Raw genomic sequence first — 17,811 nt, forward strand, 5'->3', positions numbered from 1 at the left:
TATAGATTGTATATAATGCCTGCAATTTTACCAATCAGAGTGAGAAAGTTTACCTCCAACCCAAACTTTTAAAATATTTCTGTCATCACCGTTAAAGAACCACTTGGCTAGCAAATCATTATGAGAAATTTTTGGTGGTTGAAATTTATTTTTTTCATTCATTACTTCTGAAATCTTCTGCCATTGGAAAATGTCTACATTAGAACCCTGACTTTCAATGTCTATCAGTTGAGTATCAAATTGTTTACCAATATCAAATGTTCCTAAATTATCACCCATGTCAAGAGCTTTTGCGCCACCCATGGTAGCCAGATACAGTACATCTTCCATTGATAATTTGACATGCTCGCGCTCCTCCGTACCAGTTTCACGCATTGCCAGATGCCTTGATACCAAATGTGCTTGTCTCGCTATTGCCAATATGCTACAAGAGAAACCTCCTGAAATGTCAGTTCCGAGACCGACGTTGATTCCTTGATCCAGAAGCCACCGAACTCTGCATTCACCAGAGGTGATAGATGAATTCGAAACTGGACAATGCGAAATGCCACAATTACGTGTTTTGATTAATTTGGCCTCCTTTGGCGAAATATGAACACAATGAGCCAGAACCGTCTTCTCTGTTAAAAGGTTGAATTTATTATAGACGTCGGCATAGGTGTCGCATTCTGGAAATAGTTCCTCAACCCAACGAATTTCGTTATCATTTTCTGAAAGATGTGTCTGTATGTGCAGCCCCCCGTATTTTTGTGACAAGGCACCCAACTTTTTCATCAAGTCTTCTGAGCAAGTTGGCGCAAATCTGGGAGTAAGCACTGGCTGAACTTTGGGGTCGCGCAGATCTTTTTGCAGATAATTAATCACATTCTCACAGCTTTTCAAACACTCCTCAGTAGACTCAATGTAAAAATCAGGGCTGTTTGTGTCCATGCAAACTTTGCCGATCAGCGCACGCTGGTTCCTCGCTGAGCAGATCTCGCCCATCAATTTGGTCGACTCAGGATCGATCGTTGTGTAATACGACGCTGTTGTAGTGCCATTGGCTAAAGTTCTATCGACTACCTTGGAGTAAACCACGTTCGCAATCTCAAGATCCTTCAACGAGGACTCTAATGGGAACGTATAAGTCTCCAGCCAATCAAGTAAAGTAGAGTTACCAAAAATACCTGCATTTGGATATTGTGACGCGTGGATATGCGTGTCAATGAACCCCGGGAAGAAAAACGTGCTTGAACCGTCGCCAGCCTCGCCCATGCTGAGCCCATCGATGACCGTAACATCCGATTCCGACAATTGCGAATCGTACGCAAGTGCGTCGGCCAGGGGGTCTTCAGAATCCTCGATAATGAATCGTATACTGCCTTTTTCCTCGCTCTCTGACATGCAAACGCCTACAGACGTTTTGTGTCTGATTCTGAGTTCGCCCAAGACCGGCGTGTCGATGAAGGTGCCATAAAAAACTATAAAGCTCGCCGGCTCATTTTTGAGAAGTGAAATCATTTTGCTACGTTAACCTGTTAACCTGGTTGGTTTCCTAGTACATCAAAAGTCGTCATTCCGCTAACACACTGCTACCGCTCTTATATATACACTACCCCTAGCATAAGAAAATCGAGCATTACCGTCGTTTTAGTACAGATAGAGAGATAAGCCTGTGTCGTTTCCTCCAGCGAGGTCTGCATATCTGACACTGGCAGTCATGATTATTTTTTATATCTCAGCTTCCCGACCGGCCATTCCGGAACAACTCTGGCAACTCCGGCCATTCCGCACGGAAAGGGAGGCGGACGCAAGACGGGGGGTAAGACGGGAGCAAAACGTGGACCGGACAAGATCTCGTATGTGTCACATGGCACGAGTCGAAAAACACGAAAAAAATAGACAGCGCGGAATATTTTCGTGTGTCCGATCGTACGTGGGCACATGCCAAGTTCTCGGACATCGTTTTGCATGGACATTTCTCTCTGGACATTCCGACACCCTCGAATTTTGCGGTTTCCTATTTGGGCCAGCGCCGAACTTTCCATATGGTAGTGCGAGCCGCATTAGGAAGCTTTGTGCCCCGCAGAAGTCAGGCAACATTTTCGGATGTTTTATGATCGTCACCGCGGCGCGGGTCTACGGGTTTCTCGAAACTTGTCTGTCAGCCTATCTTGTAGGCAACAGGCAGGTAGGAGCGACCAATCAACTCAAAAGTGCTCATTCACTCGTATGCTGAACCTAGTCAACTGTACATCATTATGAGCAGTTTCTAGCAAAAACGGCGCTCTTGGGATCTGTCCGTTTGGGCACTTGCGTGACGGGATGCAGTGCCCATGCTGTCTTTCTGGCATTTTTCTTGGCAAAAGTTTTGCAGGGCGCATGCCTGTGTGTAAATTGTCTTTCTATCAGACACAAAAAGGCATAATGTGGAGAGGTACACAGCAGCGTGAACGTGGCAAAGGGGGAGGGAGAGCACAAGGTGCAAGGTCTGTGCAAAACTGTCTGTTCTCTGCGGCCATCGGACACAAATCGATGGGCAGCATATGTACATATATGTACAAATATATAGACGCATCTGCGGATGAAGGTAGCCCAAAAAGAGCTGAATAGAGCTTGCAATGCGGTGCGCATTTTGGGAGTATGCTGTGCCCGTAGGATTTGGTGCTTTAAATAGTCGGAGACGGCTCCTGAGCGCGGTAACTCATCGATTTCTATTTTTGTGTCTTCTGGAGAGAGACGGTTCGAGTTTGACTTGGCAGAAGTTCGCAGATAAAGCTGTAATACCTTGGGTTTACCTTTATCAATCCAAGCGTTGTTGGGGGTCTTTGGAGGTCTTGCGGAAAAGGCTACACTTCGGTTCGGGATCCGGGGCCATCGTTCGCACATCATTACAGTACCGCTCGGTGCAGCCTAGTTCAGCTCAGCCCAATGATAGGTTTAAAGTCCTGGTCAGTTGCATTTTTCTTCTATTTCGTCGTGATACTGACGCTATTTTCGATTCATCGAAGCAGTACTAAATTGCGTCATTCTCGTTACTCTCACTGGCGCTCCAGTTCTCCTCCTGATTTGCTTTTTCCAGTGCTCAGCAAGAGAGACGACACAAAGGAGCTATTCCTGCGCATTGATCGTCTAGGCATCAGTGGTAAAGAGCTCCTGCGGTTCTTTAAAGTTCATCTCTTACGAATTATGGATGTCGATCACAGGCAGAGGGCGGCGAAGAATACGGCAGGTGTCCTGGAGCCAATGGATGTTGCGGTATCACAATACTATGACCTTTTCAAGCAATATCTGTACACCGACTACACGAACCAAGATTTTAATGACAACAATCATGGTAGTGGCGATGTGGGCAGGGGCGATAAATGCGCACCTTACGATTCCATCGTGGCGAGATTAACAAAGGGAGTAGATCCAAGGCCGATACATTCACATAATGACTATTGGAGAAAGATCCCTCTTTTTGAAGCGTTGGCATTTGGTGCTAGTAGTGTTGAAGCTGATGTTTGGATCGTTCCCGAGACACGGGATGAAACCAACGATAACAATGATGAAAACGGAGAAGATGACGATAGCGGGATGATGAATCAGTTCGCACTGGCCGTAGGGCATAATGAAGACTATTTGGATCCAGTAAATCAAAATTTAGATCAACTTTACACAAAACCATTGAGAGATATGCTAGATCAAGTTAACTGTCGAGGAACAAGTAAGAAAAATGGTGTGTTCTTTAATTCTCCAGAGACAACTTTACTGTTGTACATTGATTTTAAATCCATGGATTCCGAAATGACTTATCATTTATTAATGGATAAATATCTGAAACCATTGATAGATCAAGAATACATATCCTTTTATGACATGGAAATGGGAAAGTCGTTTACAATCAAATCACGATCATACTAACTGGTAATTATCCAAAAGACAGGGAAGTAATCAACAATGGAAATGGCGATGAAGGTTATTATTATTCAGGTAAACGTCACGTCTTCCTAGATGCTGATCTTTTAGATTTAGAATCAATGATTCCAAATACTTCGATAACATCATCAGCTTCCTTTGATGATATTATGAAGCATTGTAGTATTTCAAAAGCGAAAACAATGTGGACAAACCATTTAGTTCGTTCACACATTAATTGCATAAGATCTCTTATAGATGAAAATCATGAGAAAAATTTGAAGACTAGAATATGGGGTGTACCAGCTTGACCAGAAAACACATTGAAAACGCTCTGGCGCCAGCAAGTCTACGATATACACTCAGATTTACTGAATGTTGATGATCTTCACCGTGCAACAAGTTTTTAGTTTTATGAATCTTTTATTTTTTAAATCATCTTCACAACGCTTACATAAATTCTTCACTTAATAGTTATTTCTTCTCATACATCTCCTGATATATGATTGATATAAGAATTTCCAAAATTAAAATTTGGAGGAATAAAATGAAAGATAAATCAAAAATTATAAGACCCACCCATTTCTATCGAAACTCTTCAGAATTTTTACTCTATCGTTCCGAGGAACAGTAAAGTAATATCAAAACAAGCATTCACCCTCCGCAGAAGGTACATTCAATGTCATTTATCACACTCACTCCTCAAAAATCGTTAAACCTTCTCATTGAATTAACTTCAGCGGAATCAATGAAGTTGAAAAGAAATGTGAAAAACTCTTCCAAAGAAAGAACGTTTGTTAAGATTCTCCTAAAGAACCCCGACTTCCCCAGCACTGATTGTACTCAGTGCCATGCTTCTCCAGGCAGAAGAAAAAAGGGCCTCAATACCATACAGCATTGCTGAAATGATATTGAGAACGAGGAAATGAAACGTCAGCAAGTATACTCTTCGCTCGTATGTGCATTGACGAGGAAACTTACATCATTACTTCGTTCGACTGAGCCGAACAGATAAATGCATAGCATTCCCCAGATTGAAGATGTACACCCGGTCAGATGGACTTGTTGATCTCCCCTGACATCTTAAGGTAAGTATGAGGATTTAAAAAGAATTGTAAAGTAACGGCAAATAAATAAAACGAAAACTTTCGCACGCTGGATTTTATACTTAAAAATTTTTATCGAAGAAAGTGACGATGCTTCAAAGGGGGGGTAACCTTCATGTAATGCACAATAGTAAAAAAAATGAAACTGTGTTAAGGCCCGTATGCTAATTAATATAATATTTACATGGATTTACATTGGAATGAAATTCCATTCCACGAGTCTATAAGTATTGGTACCCACATTGCGTATCAGTAAGTGTCTGCTTGTGCGTTTTCGCGCAACTTCTGCATCTATAAATCCCTGCGCAACACCTTTGCCTTCGGCGAGATGGTAAGCGCCGGTTGTAATGAAACCAACAAGATCGTGAATGTTGGGCAGTGGATGTTTTGTCTCATTATCTTTTCTGCCATCAGAACGATAGAGTCCTGCGCTAACTTTTTTCCAATAATCAGCATCTTCCAGTGGAATCTGATAAATACGAGAGTTGTCTGTTGGATGGCCTTTTCCAACACACGTGCATGATATGGCAGTCACCTGTAGAGGAGTTTCATTTATTGAAGACTGCGCTGATTTCTCCCAGTCGATTTCCCTTGGTTCTGCCCTTGTATTCACAGTCAATTCAATTGGTAATGAAAAGTCCTGAGTGATATCATACGTATCTTTGTTGACGATATCTTTGTAATACTCGAAAAGGTCGTTCAAAACCTGGATATCTCTTGCTCCATAGCTGTCGAACTGTGTGGTCTTATTTTCATTGCAATGTCCTAGAGTTTTTCCATCCCTTGTTAGGTATTTTAAACCATTCCTCAAAATTTGTAATAATTTCCAATCACAGCTAAAGTAATCACCAATTTCGCCTTGAAAGGATGGAAGAACATCTTTGTGAATATCCAAAATCTTATCGAATGAAACCCGTTTTCCTGGTGCTTTTTTATCCCATTTCAGTTTTTTGGTATCTCTTTTGTAAATCGAGTTTTCCTTTTGTCCCACAAGCGTGAAGGGAAAATCATCAGGAAAAAATAATTTATTATTCTCGTAACTAAGTTGTTGCATCTGTCTCAACCCCATATGGTATACCCTTGTAACTCTATTCAACTGATACCAAAAGGGCAATACCCAGAACCATGGCAATATTACCACCCAGTCGTCACTTTTTTGTCTCTTTACAATGAAAAGTGGAATTGAGGGATCTGTTTTGCTATTGTAGGGGATCATATTTTTAGTTTGATTGACTGGATCAGTTGACATAAGCCTTTGTCGTCTAGTAGCAAGCTGTTTCAAAGTCGACTGATTAAAATACGAATTTTCTCTTTCCTTTGAATTGGTCAATTTGTGAACAATACTGCTTATCTCTTTAGAAGGAAAATTGTTCTGCAAGTTGATGATATCATCGACTGTGGGAGTATCTGAAGAAGATGTATTCAGTGGCCTTGGGGCTGATAAATGGCGTGGATCAATGCATTCGAAGGCAAACATAGCCTTCAGTGGTAAAACAGAGGTATCAGCGATTGTAGAAGCCATTTTCAACTGAGAGAAGGATTCGCTTTTACTATGAGTCCTCATAATTGAAGCAAGCGCATTTAAAGATTTGGCTCCTTTAACAGTGATGCTTCCGAGTGAGTACCGACAATCACTTAACGAGATTCTATCGCCATACTTTCTAAGTATGGCGAAGAAAACTGTTGGATATATTGCTGGGTGCAATCTTATCATTACAGTATGCACGTCTATCCATAATAAATCTACAGGACCGAGTATTGTCGAGCAGTCATTTTCTATATCGTAAACGTATCCCTCAAACCAATTTTTCGAATCCCTGAATTTCTTTGTAACGGATCGACTCCCGGAAAGTGTGGATATTATTTCCTTTAGATTACTTCCGTTTTCGTCTTTCTTCAAGGAGTCTTTTACGATCATGGTACCGTAAAAGCTTGTGTCCAACGCTAATGCCCCATCTGAAGAAGCAACATTTCCTCCCAGACGATGGGTCAATCTAAAGCATTTTTGAGTCGGTGACCAAGGTATTTGGTAGCCCCATCGTTTGATCATGTGCGACCTCTTCGCATTCCATATATGCGAGGGGATCCACGCAAAGAACCGTTGCCTTTTTAAAAATTTTATGCGGTTTCTTGGTGGTAGTGCAAGTTCGTTCAACGCACAATTATCATAGCTCCCCATCGCATTATTTCTACTCAGAACATCAGGATTGTTCCTTCTCTTTGCTCCTATTTGCGAATTGAGAAATTTGATCTTTGATCTCAGATTTATATTTCGCGACAATACCCCATCTGGTAATGCAAGTTTCATCGAAGCTGACTTGCTGGCTAACCTCAACAGTTTAACTGACATTTTTGCTCTGTAAAGTGCTCTTGCTGACAGGCCATGGTTTCTCTTTGTTTTCTTGAAGACGGAGCCATTACTCTTCGATCCAGGTGATACAACTCTCTGATCATTCTTGGCCATTTCACGCATTGCTCGATTGCGCATTCTCTTCGGTATGCGCTTGACATTGTGCGAGGCGGTCCTGCGACGAAGTTTGCGCGGCAGAGACTGGAATACTCTCGTGGAATTGGCACTCTTCGAAGTCCGCATTGCCAATTGCAATTCCTTCAGTTCGAATTCACGAGAAGAAACGAATTCCGCCACTTTGAGAATTCCACCGGATTCCGACAAATTGTTGCCGCCCTCCAGTCTGCCCGCATTGGATCCCGCAACGTTCTGCTTAACGTCAAAACGAACTGCTTCTGCCCTTATAGTCCGCGCATTTCTGATCTTCTGTCTCTTGAACAGCTGGTTTCTATTCAGCTGCTTCTTGCCGCCAGTCACGCCACTACTCATCCTGGCACACCCGTTTACTATCCTGTGCAGCTCCGGTTCTCCACGCAATATACTCCTTCAAGCACTGTCGATAGGATTCGGGTTGACCTCATCTCATCTTTTTCGAAATTGGCATCATCTCACATAACAGAGCGCTCTTTTTCATAGTAAGCAATCAACCTAGACTTTGACGTCGGGTAACTTTTTGAGCCGGGTAACCCCGTTTATCCGGGTAACGTCTCCTCGAAAGTCCCTTCCCGGGTAAGTTTGGTTTCCAAAAAGCATCTCGTACGAAAACAATGTTCTTTCTTTTCCTTCTTGCCTCTCCTTCCATCAGCCAATACGGTCAGGAGAAGTCAGCAAGAAAACGCGTCCGGGAAGAAGTCGAATTCTTAAGCTTCTTTTCGCTGCATAATCGAGGCCTTTCATCATATCGCGACACAATTCATTTAAAGAATAAATGAATCTTAGGCATTATCAACGAGTAAATTAGCAAAATCATCACATATCACCATATGTCACCATATATCACCATACTAACACTGAAAATGTAAAAGTGTGTAAGTGTGACAGCTAGTCATGATGGAGCCCTCAGGTCTCCGGAGGTGTGACCGTATGCAGCACCACTGGGGGTGCTCGAGAAACGGAAGATAGAATTGGCATCTTGTTTTTCTTTTTTTGTATTCTGCGTTGATGATATCTGGCAGGACAGATTGGCCGAAATTGTTTAAATATGCGTGAAATTATCTGTTTTTAACCGATGTCTCTCAGGTAGACTCAAATTTTACTTTTTCATACAATTTTTGCTCAAGCACGACTACTTTTATTTCATAAATTTAATGATAATTTTACTACTAAACAATTCTTGATTTTGCAGCCTTGTTATATATGTTTCTTCTCTTTAAACTTTTTCAGTTTCCACTTGGTTCGGGAGACTGCAACGTAGGTTTTCAATAACATACGTTCATAATAATAGATATTCGTTTCGATTCGACGAAAGAAGAGCTTTGCATACTATCGAGACTTTACAGCGATGGTTAATGTTGTCTTAGGTGCCCAATGGGGTGATGAAGGCAAAGGTAAATTGGTTGACTTGCTAGTTGGCAAGTACGACATTGTTGCCCGTTGTGCTGGTGGTAACAATGCTGGACACACTATCGTGGTTGATGGTGTTAAGTACGACTTTCACATGTTGCCATCGGGATTGGTGAACCCGTATTGTCAGAATCTGCTAGGTAACGGTGTCGTCATTCATGTTCCATCGTTCTTCAAAGAATTGGAAACTTTGGAAGCAAAGGGATTGACTAACGCAAGAGGTAGACTATTCATCTCCTCCAGGGCTCATTTAGTGTTTGACTTTCACCAACGTACCGATAAGCTAAGAGAATTGGAACTATCTGGTGCAGCAAAGGATGGTAAGAATATCGGTACCACTGGTAAGGGGATTGGTCCAACTTACTCTACAAAGGCCTCAAGATCCGGACTTAGAGTTCATCACTTGGTCAATGACAATGAAGGCTCTTGGGATGAATTTGTCGTCAAGTATAATAGGTTACTCGAGACAAGAAAACAGCGTTATGGTGATTTTGACTATGATGCTGATGAAGAATTAGCCAGATTCAAAAAATACAAAGAAGAACTGAAACCCTTCATTGTCGATTCTGTCGTTTTCATCCACAAAGCGATTGCAGAAAAGAAGAGCATTCTTGTTGAAGGTGCCAACGCTCTTATGTTGGACATCGATTTTGGTACATATCCATATGTTACCTCTTCAAATACAGGTATTGGTGGTGTTATCACTGGTTTAGGTATTCCTCCGCGTACTATAGATAAAGTTTATGGTGTTGTAAAGGCTTATACTACAAGAGTTGGAGAAGGTCCTTTCCCAACTGAACAATTGAATGCTAATGGTGAAAAATTACAAAACATCGGTGCTGAATTTGGTGTTACAACTGGTCGTAAACGTCGTTGTGGTTGGTTAGATCTTGTTATACTAAAGTACTCCACTTTGATCAACGGTTATACCAGTTTGAATGTTACCAAACTAGATGTTCTGGATACTTTCAAGGAAATCCCAATCGGTGTCTCTTATTTCCTAAATGGTAAAGAATTGGATTTATTCCCTGAGGATTTAACCACTTTAGGCAAAGTTGAAGTTAAATATGTTACGTTACCAGGATGGGATCAAGACATAACAAAGGTCACCAATTATGCTGATCTTCCTGAAAATGCTAAGAAATATTTAAAATTCATTGAGGATTTTGTTGGCGTCCCAGTTGAATGGGTCGGTACCGGGCCATCAAGAGATTCCATGTTGCACATCGATGTTTAGAAAAATGAACTGTGGTAACTTTTCAATATATATGCAAAGATATAATCGTTATTTGTTTGTTGCAAATTTGAATTACAATAATTGAAAAATTTATCTCGTACTGTATATCAAACGTTTTTTACCTGCTCAAACAGGCAGTAGTCAACTTTTTCTGTGCCATATATTTTGCTCCAATATTCAGCATAGTTAGAAGATAAGAGTTCAGCAATGCTAGTGGGAAAGTAAAATGATCTTCCTAAAATTTTTGAATTTTCAACGTCTACGAACTTGGCGCAAGAATGAGCGATCCATCCTTGAGGCATTGAATTAGGATCAAATGCATCTTTTCTTTCATTGACATCGGAAGTTATATCAACAAAATAGTCACATTTGGAAATTGGCCATAATTTTCCTTCATCAAAAATATTTTTCTTGTTCATTCCTTTTGGGATCTTTCTTATCTTTGAAAAAATGTTACCTTCTTCGCTGAAATCGCCAGGCAGTAGCCCATCAAACCCTGAAGAAACAAACCTTAGTCTGTAATTATCTGGGAGAAAAAAAGAGTTTGGGAAATGGTACCATTCGCGACCAGTACACACGTTAACAATATCATCACTCTCATTATTCAAATCGTACAATGTCGAATAGACATCCAATGGAGCACTGTAGTTATCTAATATCGCCATAATTCTCGATGTTGCTTGTATAATAACGAATGCAATGATGCACAACTTAATCACAGACCTTGTCAATTTGCACCTGTTGACTGATTTTAATAGTGTAGAAAACCCAACAGCAGCTGCCAAAGATAGCAATGAATAAATTGGATACAAAAACCTCTCTTCCTTATGAGGCTGCGATGTAAAAATAAGTAACCATGTAATCAATGATAGCCATAATGGCCATAATCTCTTACGTGAAATGCCGATGATACTTAAAATAAGGACAGGTAACGGGAAATTCAGGAAAAGATTGAAAACATAATATGTCCAAGACTCCACACCAAAGATGTTAGGCCCTGAGGAGGCATCAGCATTTATTACGTTATACCAAAAGATGTTCCAGGATACAGGAGTAAACTTTCCATAAAACAAAGAGTCAAGTGTGAATGTGGCTGCAACTACTAGAGAGACAATGACCAATGAATCGAACACGGTCCTCACTGTAACAATCAATTTATGGTGAAACAAATAATGTAAACAGATTGGCAAACTCAATACCAAAACGAACGGCCAACCCAGAACACCACCAATTAAATTGAAGGTAATGCTTGCCAAGAAGCTCGATGTGGAATCAGTCGATAAATAGTTTAATGCATGTTTAGAAGACCCAAGGCAGAGTAGCATTGCTATTGCTGAAGGCAATAACTCAACTGATGCATGAAACCAACCCGGATTGAAAATTTGAAAAAGCAACCAGTAATTGGCAATAGAAATTGAAAGCGTTCTTGAAATCTCTCGATGTAAACTTATTTCTAGTATGAAGCTGCCAAAGCCAAGCAATCCTCTAACAATATAAAAATTCCATTCTGCATTAAATGCTAACGCCTTGTTCAGCGGATACAGCAGACTAGCAAACGGCAAGAGGAAAGCCCATGAACGAATTGAATATTCTGGGGAGTATTCCCATGTTTGCTTACCAAAACCTCTGACGAGTAGATTCAATGGTTCCCAATAATTGAACGTCTCATCGCAATCCGATATTATTGAAAAAATTGGCTGCAAGAAAACCCTCGAAAACGCTAGAAGTATAATTAATGTTCCGGTTATCAATTTGCAGCTTTTCATAGTGTAGGTTAATTGCTCTTTGGGTCCCTCACGCTCCTTGGTGATAGTCATTTCATTCGTTGTTCTTTACGAAACTATGTGGCTCTTAAGGAAGATCTCGCTCAATTGTTTACGACCAACAATTTGGGCAAGTTTGAAGAGATTAAGGGCACATGGGGGTCCTACAAATAACAAAAAGCGATCGGTACTGTTTTTAACAGTGGCGATTCAGGTAAATGATTTACAAAGTCAATGAAACGGTCTCATTGCAATTGCGTTTCTTGTCCTCTTATGGATCTTTTTCGTGTGTTGTTAATTCTAGGTCCAGAAGCGGAATTAACACCTGAGTGAGAGACATGCCGACAAACTTGTGAGGAAATCAAATAACGGTAGTTAAAACAACTCAAGTCTCAAAATGCAACTTAAAGTTTTGCACTTTCTAAGAAGTGAGCGCTATCGTTAGGGAGCTACATTATTAACTATAAAAATGACTTTAACTGGACCTATCAAAATAAAATCTAAGGCAGTTGCGCAGGAATTCTTGGACAGCTTCGACAGTTTCTTGTTCGATTGTGATGGTGTTTTGTGGCTAGGTTCACACCTTTTACCAAGTATTAAAGAGACTTTGAAACTATTAACTGATTTAGGCAAGAAGCTAATATTTGTCACAAACAACTCCACCAAATCTCGTGCTGCCTACACAAAAAAGTTCGCTGGTTTTGGTATCGAAGTTTCGGAGGATCAAATATTCACTTCCGGATATGCCTCTGCAGTGTATGTTCGTGATTTCTTGAAATTGCAACCGGGAAAAGATAAAGTTTGGGTTTTTGGTGAATCAGGTATTTCGGAGGAATTGAGTCTGATGGGATACGAATCATTAGGTGGTGGGGATCCAAGATTAGATGAAACATTTGATTTCAAGACCTCACCATTTTTGGTCAATGGTCTTGATCCAGATGTGCACTGTGTTGTCGCAGGCTTGGATACGAAAGTGAACTACCACCGTTTGGCCGTGAGTTTACAATATCTGCAAAAGGAAGATAGTGTTCATTTTGTTGGTACTAATGTTGACTCTACATTCCCTCAAAAGGGCTTTATCTTCCCTGGTGCTGGATCCACAATTGCTTCACTTGCCTGTTCATCGGGAAGGACGCCAGTTTATTGTGGTAAACCAAATATAAATATGCTTAATACAATTGTTTCTGCAAAGAATTTGGATAAATCCAAATGCTGTATGGTTGGTGACAGATTAAATACCGATATCAGATTTGGTGTTGAAGGAAGCTTGGGTGGAACTCTTTTGGTATTGACTGGTATTGAAACTGAAGAAAGAGCTTTGGAAGAAGACGGAGACCATCCTCAACCCAAATATTACGCAGAGAAGCTAGGAGATGTTTATGAATTGACATCCTCATAGTCTTCAGATAGATAATTTCGTAATTACCACGTCTATAGAATGTTTATTTTTTGTTCCGAATTATATGTGGAATATCATAACAACTATTTGTTTTGGTATATTTTACTTTTTTGTTCTGGAATCTACATCTTACTCTAAAATGAACAAAATAAAAACCAAATATAAATTCTAGAAAGGAATATAGGAAAAAACAGTAAAAAATACGTAAGCGAGAGGGTTAACATGACAAAGATCTGCATATATCTGTGCTTTGCCCCCCATGTCATTCACAGTTTCTAGAGAGAGTTTTCCTGTGATGGTTCATGCGAGGCCACTCTTGTCATCATAAGTAGAGAGGAGTAGGCTTATAACTGTAACTTGCGATGGCAGTATATTCAGTATAACGTCTCGCATTATATGAAAGACTATTAGATGAGTTTTGGCTGTAATGTTTACCTTTTTTCTTTTTCATATGTAATTTAATTTTTTAGAGACAGCTCTTATATTTTGATCTCTTCTGTCGCGTTACTGTTGGTAATATGGAATCAAATTCTGTCATAATGACTAAAGCGTTATGTATTCGGGTTTCATATAGAAGAGAACAAGCGCCTTGGATACTTTTCTGCATTCCTATGTCCAATAAATCCAAGTTATCGTCTGAGCAATTAATTGCATGTCCGGTCTGTAACAAGACAATCCCTTACTCCTCAATCAATGCGCATTTAGATAGCTGCGCGACTAGCAATCACAGTACTGGGAAGCAACCGACTTTGACAAGTGTTCTTGGGGGCATAAAGAAGAGGAGGCGTAAGGAAGCAGATGCAACAGTTATAGATTTGGATGCAGAGACATCGAATGGAATTCCACCAGGTAAATCGGCATTTCCTTCAGAAGATACCCAAGATTCCAAGAGAGTGAAAAAAGAATCCTCAAACAACAGCAATACGTATGAATTACGACACTTGCAGAGGATCAGTCATCTGCCGTTAAGCGAAAAGCTGCGACCCAAAGATATACGTGAATATGTTGGTCAACAGCACATTCTTTCCCAAGAAAATGGAACTCTATTTAAATATATCAAAGAGGGTATTATACCGTCAATGATTTTATGGGGGCCGCCTGGAGTTGGAAAAACTTCATTAGCAAGGCTACTAACGGGGACAGCGAGCAACAATGGTGTGACATATCATCTGGTCGAGACAAGCGCAACAAAAGCGAATACCCAGGAACTGCGTTCAATCTTTGATAAAGCGAAAAATGATTATCACCTAACAAAGCGAAGGACGGTTCTATTTATTGACGAGATTCATCGATTTAATAAGAATCAACAAGACTTACTGCTGCCGTACGTTGAAAATGGTGACATAGTATTAATTGGTGCAACGACAGAAAATCCTAGTTTCCAATTGAATAATGCTCTTATTAGCAGATGCCATGTATTTGTATTAGAAAAACTGAACACGAATGAAAGTTGTATTGTATTATCGAGAGGTGTGGCGCTATTAAATAGATTGCGAAATCATGTGTGGAAAGTGGGAAAACCATTGAAACTGTCCAGAGTAGTGCTGGAATACATAGTAAATCTTTCGGTAGGAGATATCAGAAGAGCATTGAACTTGTTAGAGATGATAGAAGTTTCAACTAGAACAATTCAAGATGGAAAAGAACTCACAGTTGATGAAGTAAGATCGATTCTTACCAACAAAAGCTCAGAAGGAATCAGTACTTACTATGACACTAGTGGAGACAATCATTACGACACAATATCTGCATTTCACAAAGCAATAAGAGGCTCTGATGAGAATGCATCATTATACTATTTAGCCCGAATGCTGCAGGGAGGCGAAGATCCATTGTATATTGCTCGTAGAATGATCAGAATTGCGAGTGAGGATATTGGAAATAGAGATAATACACTACTACCCTTAGCAGTAGCTGCACATGATGCTGTGATGAAAATTGGATTGCCAGAGGCAGACTTGGCTCTCGCACAATGTTGCGTAGCCTTAGCAAGAGCTCCAAAATCTGTCGACTTGTATCGCGCTTGGAAGCAACTGAAATCTATGTTACATGAAAACACATATAGCATGGCATCTAGTGAAATCCCGTTGCATATCAGAAATGCCCCAACTGAGCTAATGAAAGGATTAGGGTATCATAAAGGGTACAAGTACAACCCAGATTACATAGATGGTAAGGTCAAGCAGAGCTATCTACCAGACGAAATAATTCGTCAATGTGAAGACAAAGAAGATCTACAATTCCTTAAAGGGCAGCATTTAGGGACCAAGAGAGATCCAGATCTCGATTATGATAGTTTATGATAGACTGAAGAAAATATAATAAAAAAAGATGCATATGTTACACGTAGTTATAGACTCCACTATGAAAAATAGTTTGAGTAAGAGCTGGTGGATCAACAAGGAGTCCATAAGGAAGAAAGGAAAGTCTTCAGAGCTCGCAGTGATAGTACTCAGAGAGCTCTTCTCTGACCAGACTGAATTCGTGTCTAGCCTGAACCAACGCCTTCTCAATGGCATCCAGATAAACAGCGTCATCTTCAGTGACATCTTCTGAGCTGGCCATGCTGCCTAGATCTTCAGTGCTGGAGAAACCGCTTTCCTTCTTTCTGCCCAGATTCTGTATTCTTTCGCACACCCAAGCGATACTTTGCAAACCCAAAGCTGCTGACGAGCCTTTGAGGAAGTGTCCCAAACTGTCCAATTTCTTCAGATCTCTGGTCTGTTGAACATTGACCTCCATCTCCTCGAAAGTATTCGACGCTTGTTCCAAGAACTGAATGATAAGTCCCTTGGAGAAACCTGGGTCATCTTCGTCCATTGAGATGATCTCGTTCAGTATGCTCCAATTAATAACCTCTTTTGGTATCGTCATATCGCAACTCCCCACTATACTTCGTTCCAGCCCTCTGTTAGTTCCCTACTTTGTCTTCTTTTCCTTTGAACGTAGCCTATTCTAAATCTCGAGATCAAATCAGCTTCACGCGAAAAAAAGGAATTCTCAATGATCTTCCCTTAGGTAACCCTGCAATTGATCCAACGATGTATAAGACCTAGGTTGGAATGTTGTATTTCTTTACATCTGCAGTACTGCACCCCTGGCCAAATTTTTCAATCGATGTGGCCGACGCAGCAGGAGGCATTATTCCGACAAAACGTCAATTTAATGAAAAATACACTCACGTGGCTAATGACTTATTGACTGCAACAGCTTGTGCTGCAGATGCACAACCTAAAAGGTTTACCGGCACAATGCCACACGATTGAGCAAGATGCGATGTTATGTGATGTGTGTGGCGACATTATCGCGATTGGTGACACCAGAGTGTAGGCCATATATAAGCATCTCGAGTTGATCATTCTGCTCTGCGAAAATGAGAAGTTCCAAGTAGTTCGAGAGAGCAGCTGCGACGAAAAAAGTGAGATATAAATGGTGAATAAGCACAAAGAGCGAGACAGCCTAGCCATGAGAAGTGTTCCTTTCGTGCTGCCGCTCTTGGTATCACTAGTGCTTTTTGGCATCTATATGACATGTACTCTCGTCAGCCTGGATGACGGACCTCTAAATATTCCTCCGGAGAAACGACTGCCCAAACTCAACATGTTTGAAAGAGTCACCGAGCACATGAGCCATGAGCGGGATTTCAGGCTTGTGTTCATTGGCGATGTGCATGGCCAGTACGACGATCTTCAGAGATTTATAGATGAAGAGCTTGGCGGATTGGATGAGGAGACCACCATTGTGCTTTTGGGAGACATGGTAAACAAGGGCCCAGATTCCGACAAGGTCGTCTCATTCATACTCAACAACAAGAGAAATGTGAGGTGCATCATGGGCAACCACGATCTTGCTGTTCTGTTTGCGTATATGAACCCTAAATTGAATAGACGACCACTCCGTAAGATCCGCAAGCAACTGAGACCCTTAGAGGTCGACTCACAGGCCGGCTTTTTCTACCCCGATGATGTGACAAAGGTCAAAGAAGCACATACTGTTCTAGCGGAGAACCTTGGGTTCGAGGCGCTGAGAGATCTTGCGCTTCACTGTCCCGTCGCAATGGAGCTAAAATTGCCGGACGACGAGTCTCTTTTCACTGTTCATGCCGGTATGATGCCCGGCGACTTCATCGATAATATTCCCACGGCGGGCGCTGTCACCGAAACTAAATACATCAATCCCAAGGATTGGTCTGATTACTCGAAGGAAAAAGACCGTCGCCACAAGAGCCGGTGGTACACATTCTGGAAGAAAGACAAACTGCAGGAAAAATACGATCACATCACAGTGCTCTACGGCCACGACGCCAACAAGGGCCTCAATTTGCATGCACACACCAAGGGAATGGACTCAGGATGTGTCAAGGGTGGCGCTCTGAGTGGTTTTGTCTACCAGTACCACCACAAGAAGAACAAACTGACGCACTACCTGCTGCAGACCAACTGCGACGGTTACTTTCCACAATTGTGAATCAACATACATAGCTCCTACATAAAGAATACATTCCGACCGCATCA

At 41.1% G+C, this 17,811-nt stretch overlaps 10 protein-coding genes across 10 annotated transcripts; 5 read left to right on the forward strand and 5 right to left on the reverse strand.

Annotated features, from left to right (window-relative positions):
- Positions 1-27: 27 nt before the first annotated feature.
- On the reverse strand, positions 28-1,500 carry GUD1 (guanine deaminase; the record flags this gene model as incomplete). The annotated part of the gene is made up of 1 exon (XM_037288170.1): positions 28-1,500. One exon carries the CDS (start codon positions 1,498-1,500, stop codon positions 28-30), a length of 1,473 nt encoding a protein of 490 aa, XP_037144065.1.
- Positions 1,501-2,238: 738 nt separating this feature from the next.
- Positions 2,239-2,871, reverse strand: HG535_0D00450 (uncharacterized protein; the record flags this gene model as incomplete). Its single annotated transcript, XM_037288171.1, has 1 exon — positions 2,239-2,871. The coding sequence occupies one exon, from the start codon at positions 2,869-2,871 to the stop codon at positions 2,239-2,241; it is 633 nt and encodes a 210-aa protein (XP_037144066.1).
- Positions 2,872-2,910: 39 nt separating this feature from the next.
- On the forward strand, positions 2,911-4,190 carry AIM6 (Aim6p; the record flags this gene model as incomplete). The annotated part of the gene is made up of 2 exons (XM_037288172.1): positions 2,911-3,857; positions 3,908-4,190. 2 exons carry the CDS (start codon positions 2,911-2,913, stop codon positions 4,188-4,190), a joined length of 1,230 nt encoding a protein of 409 aa, XP_037144067.1.
- A 985-nt stretch (positions 4,191-5,175) lies between these two features.
- POP1 (ribonuclease P/MRP protein subunit POP1) lies at positions 5,176-7,824 on the reverse strand (the record flags this gene model as incomplete). Its single annotated transcript, XM_037288173.1, has 1 exon — positions 5,176-7,824. The coding sequence occupies one exon, from the start codon at positions 7,822-7,824 to the stop codon at positions 5,176-5,178; it is 2,649 nt and encodes an 882-aa protein (XP_037144068.1).
- A 1,012-nt stretch (positions 7,825-8,836) lies between these two features.
- ADE12 (adenylosuccinate synthase) lies at positions 8,837-10,135 on the forward strand (the record flags this gene model as incomplete). Its single annotated transcript, XM_037288174.1, has 1 exon — positions 8,837-10,135. The coding sequence occupies one exon, from the start codon at positions 8,837-8,839 to the stop codon at positions 10,133-10,135; it is 1,299 nt and encodes a 432-aa protein (XP_037144069.1).
- A 107-nt stretch (positions 10,136-10,242) lies between these two features.
- On the reverse strand, positions 10,243-11,952 carry ALG9 (dolichyl-P-Man:Man(6)GlcNAc(2)-PP-dolichol alpha-1,2-mannosyltransferase; the record flags this gene model as incomplete). The annotated part of the gene is made up of 1 exon (XM_037288175.1): positions 10,243-11,952. The coding sequence occupies one exon, from the start codon at positions 11,950-11,952 to the stop codon at positions 10,243-10,245; it is 1,710 nt and encodes a 569-aa protein (XP_037144070.1).
- Positions 11,953-12,367: 415 nt separating this feature from the next.
- On the forward strand, positions 12,368-13,297 carry PHO13 (4-nitrophenylphosphatase; the record flags this gene model as incomplete). Its single annotated transcript, XM_037288176.1, has 1 exon — positions 12,368-13,297. The coding sequence occupies one exon, from the start codon at positions 12,368-12,370 to the stop codon at positions 13,295-13,297; it is 930 nt and encodes a 309-aa protein (XP_037144071.1).
- Positions 13,298-13,815: 518 nt separating this feature from the next.
- MGS1 (ssDNA-dependent ATPase MGS1) lies at positions 13,816-15,600 on the forward strand (the record flags this gene model as incomplete). Its single annotated transcript, XM_037288177.1, has 1 exon — positions 13,816-15,600. One exon carries the CDS (start codon positions 13,816-13,818, stop codon positions 15,598-15,600), a length of 1,785 nt encoding a protein of 594 aa, XP_037144072.1.
- Positions 15,601-15,727: 127 nt separating this feature from the next.
- Positions 15,728-16,171, reverse strand: YPD1 (Ypd1p; the record flags this gene model as incomplete). Its single annotated transcript, XM_037288178.1, has 1 exon — positions 15,728-16,171. The coding sequence occupies one exon, from the start codon at positions 16,169-16,171 to the stop codon at positions 15,728-15,730; it is 444 nt and encodes a 147-aa protein (XP_037144073.1).
- Positions 16,172-16,726: 555 nt separating this feature from the next.
- Positions 16,727-17,764, forward strand: PPN2 (putative serine/threonine-protein phosphatase; the record flags this gene model as incomplete). Its single annotated transcript, XM_037288179.1, has 1 exon — positions 16,727-17,764. The coding sequence occupies one exon, from the start codon at positions 16,727-16,729 to the stop codon at positions 17,762-17,764; it is 1,038 nt and encodes a 345-aa protein (XP_037144074.1).
- Positions 17,765-17,811: the final 47 nt, after the last annotated feature.

The sequence above is a fragment of the Zygotorulaspora mrakii genome, chromosome 4, assembly GCF_013402915.1.
Source record: "Zygotorulaspora mrakii chromosome 4, complete sequence".
NCBI classification, from domain to species: domain Eukaryota; kingdom Fungi; phylum Ascomycota; class Saccharomycetes; order Saccharomycetales; family Saccharomycetaceae; genus Zygotorulaspora; species Zygotorulaspora mrakii.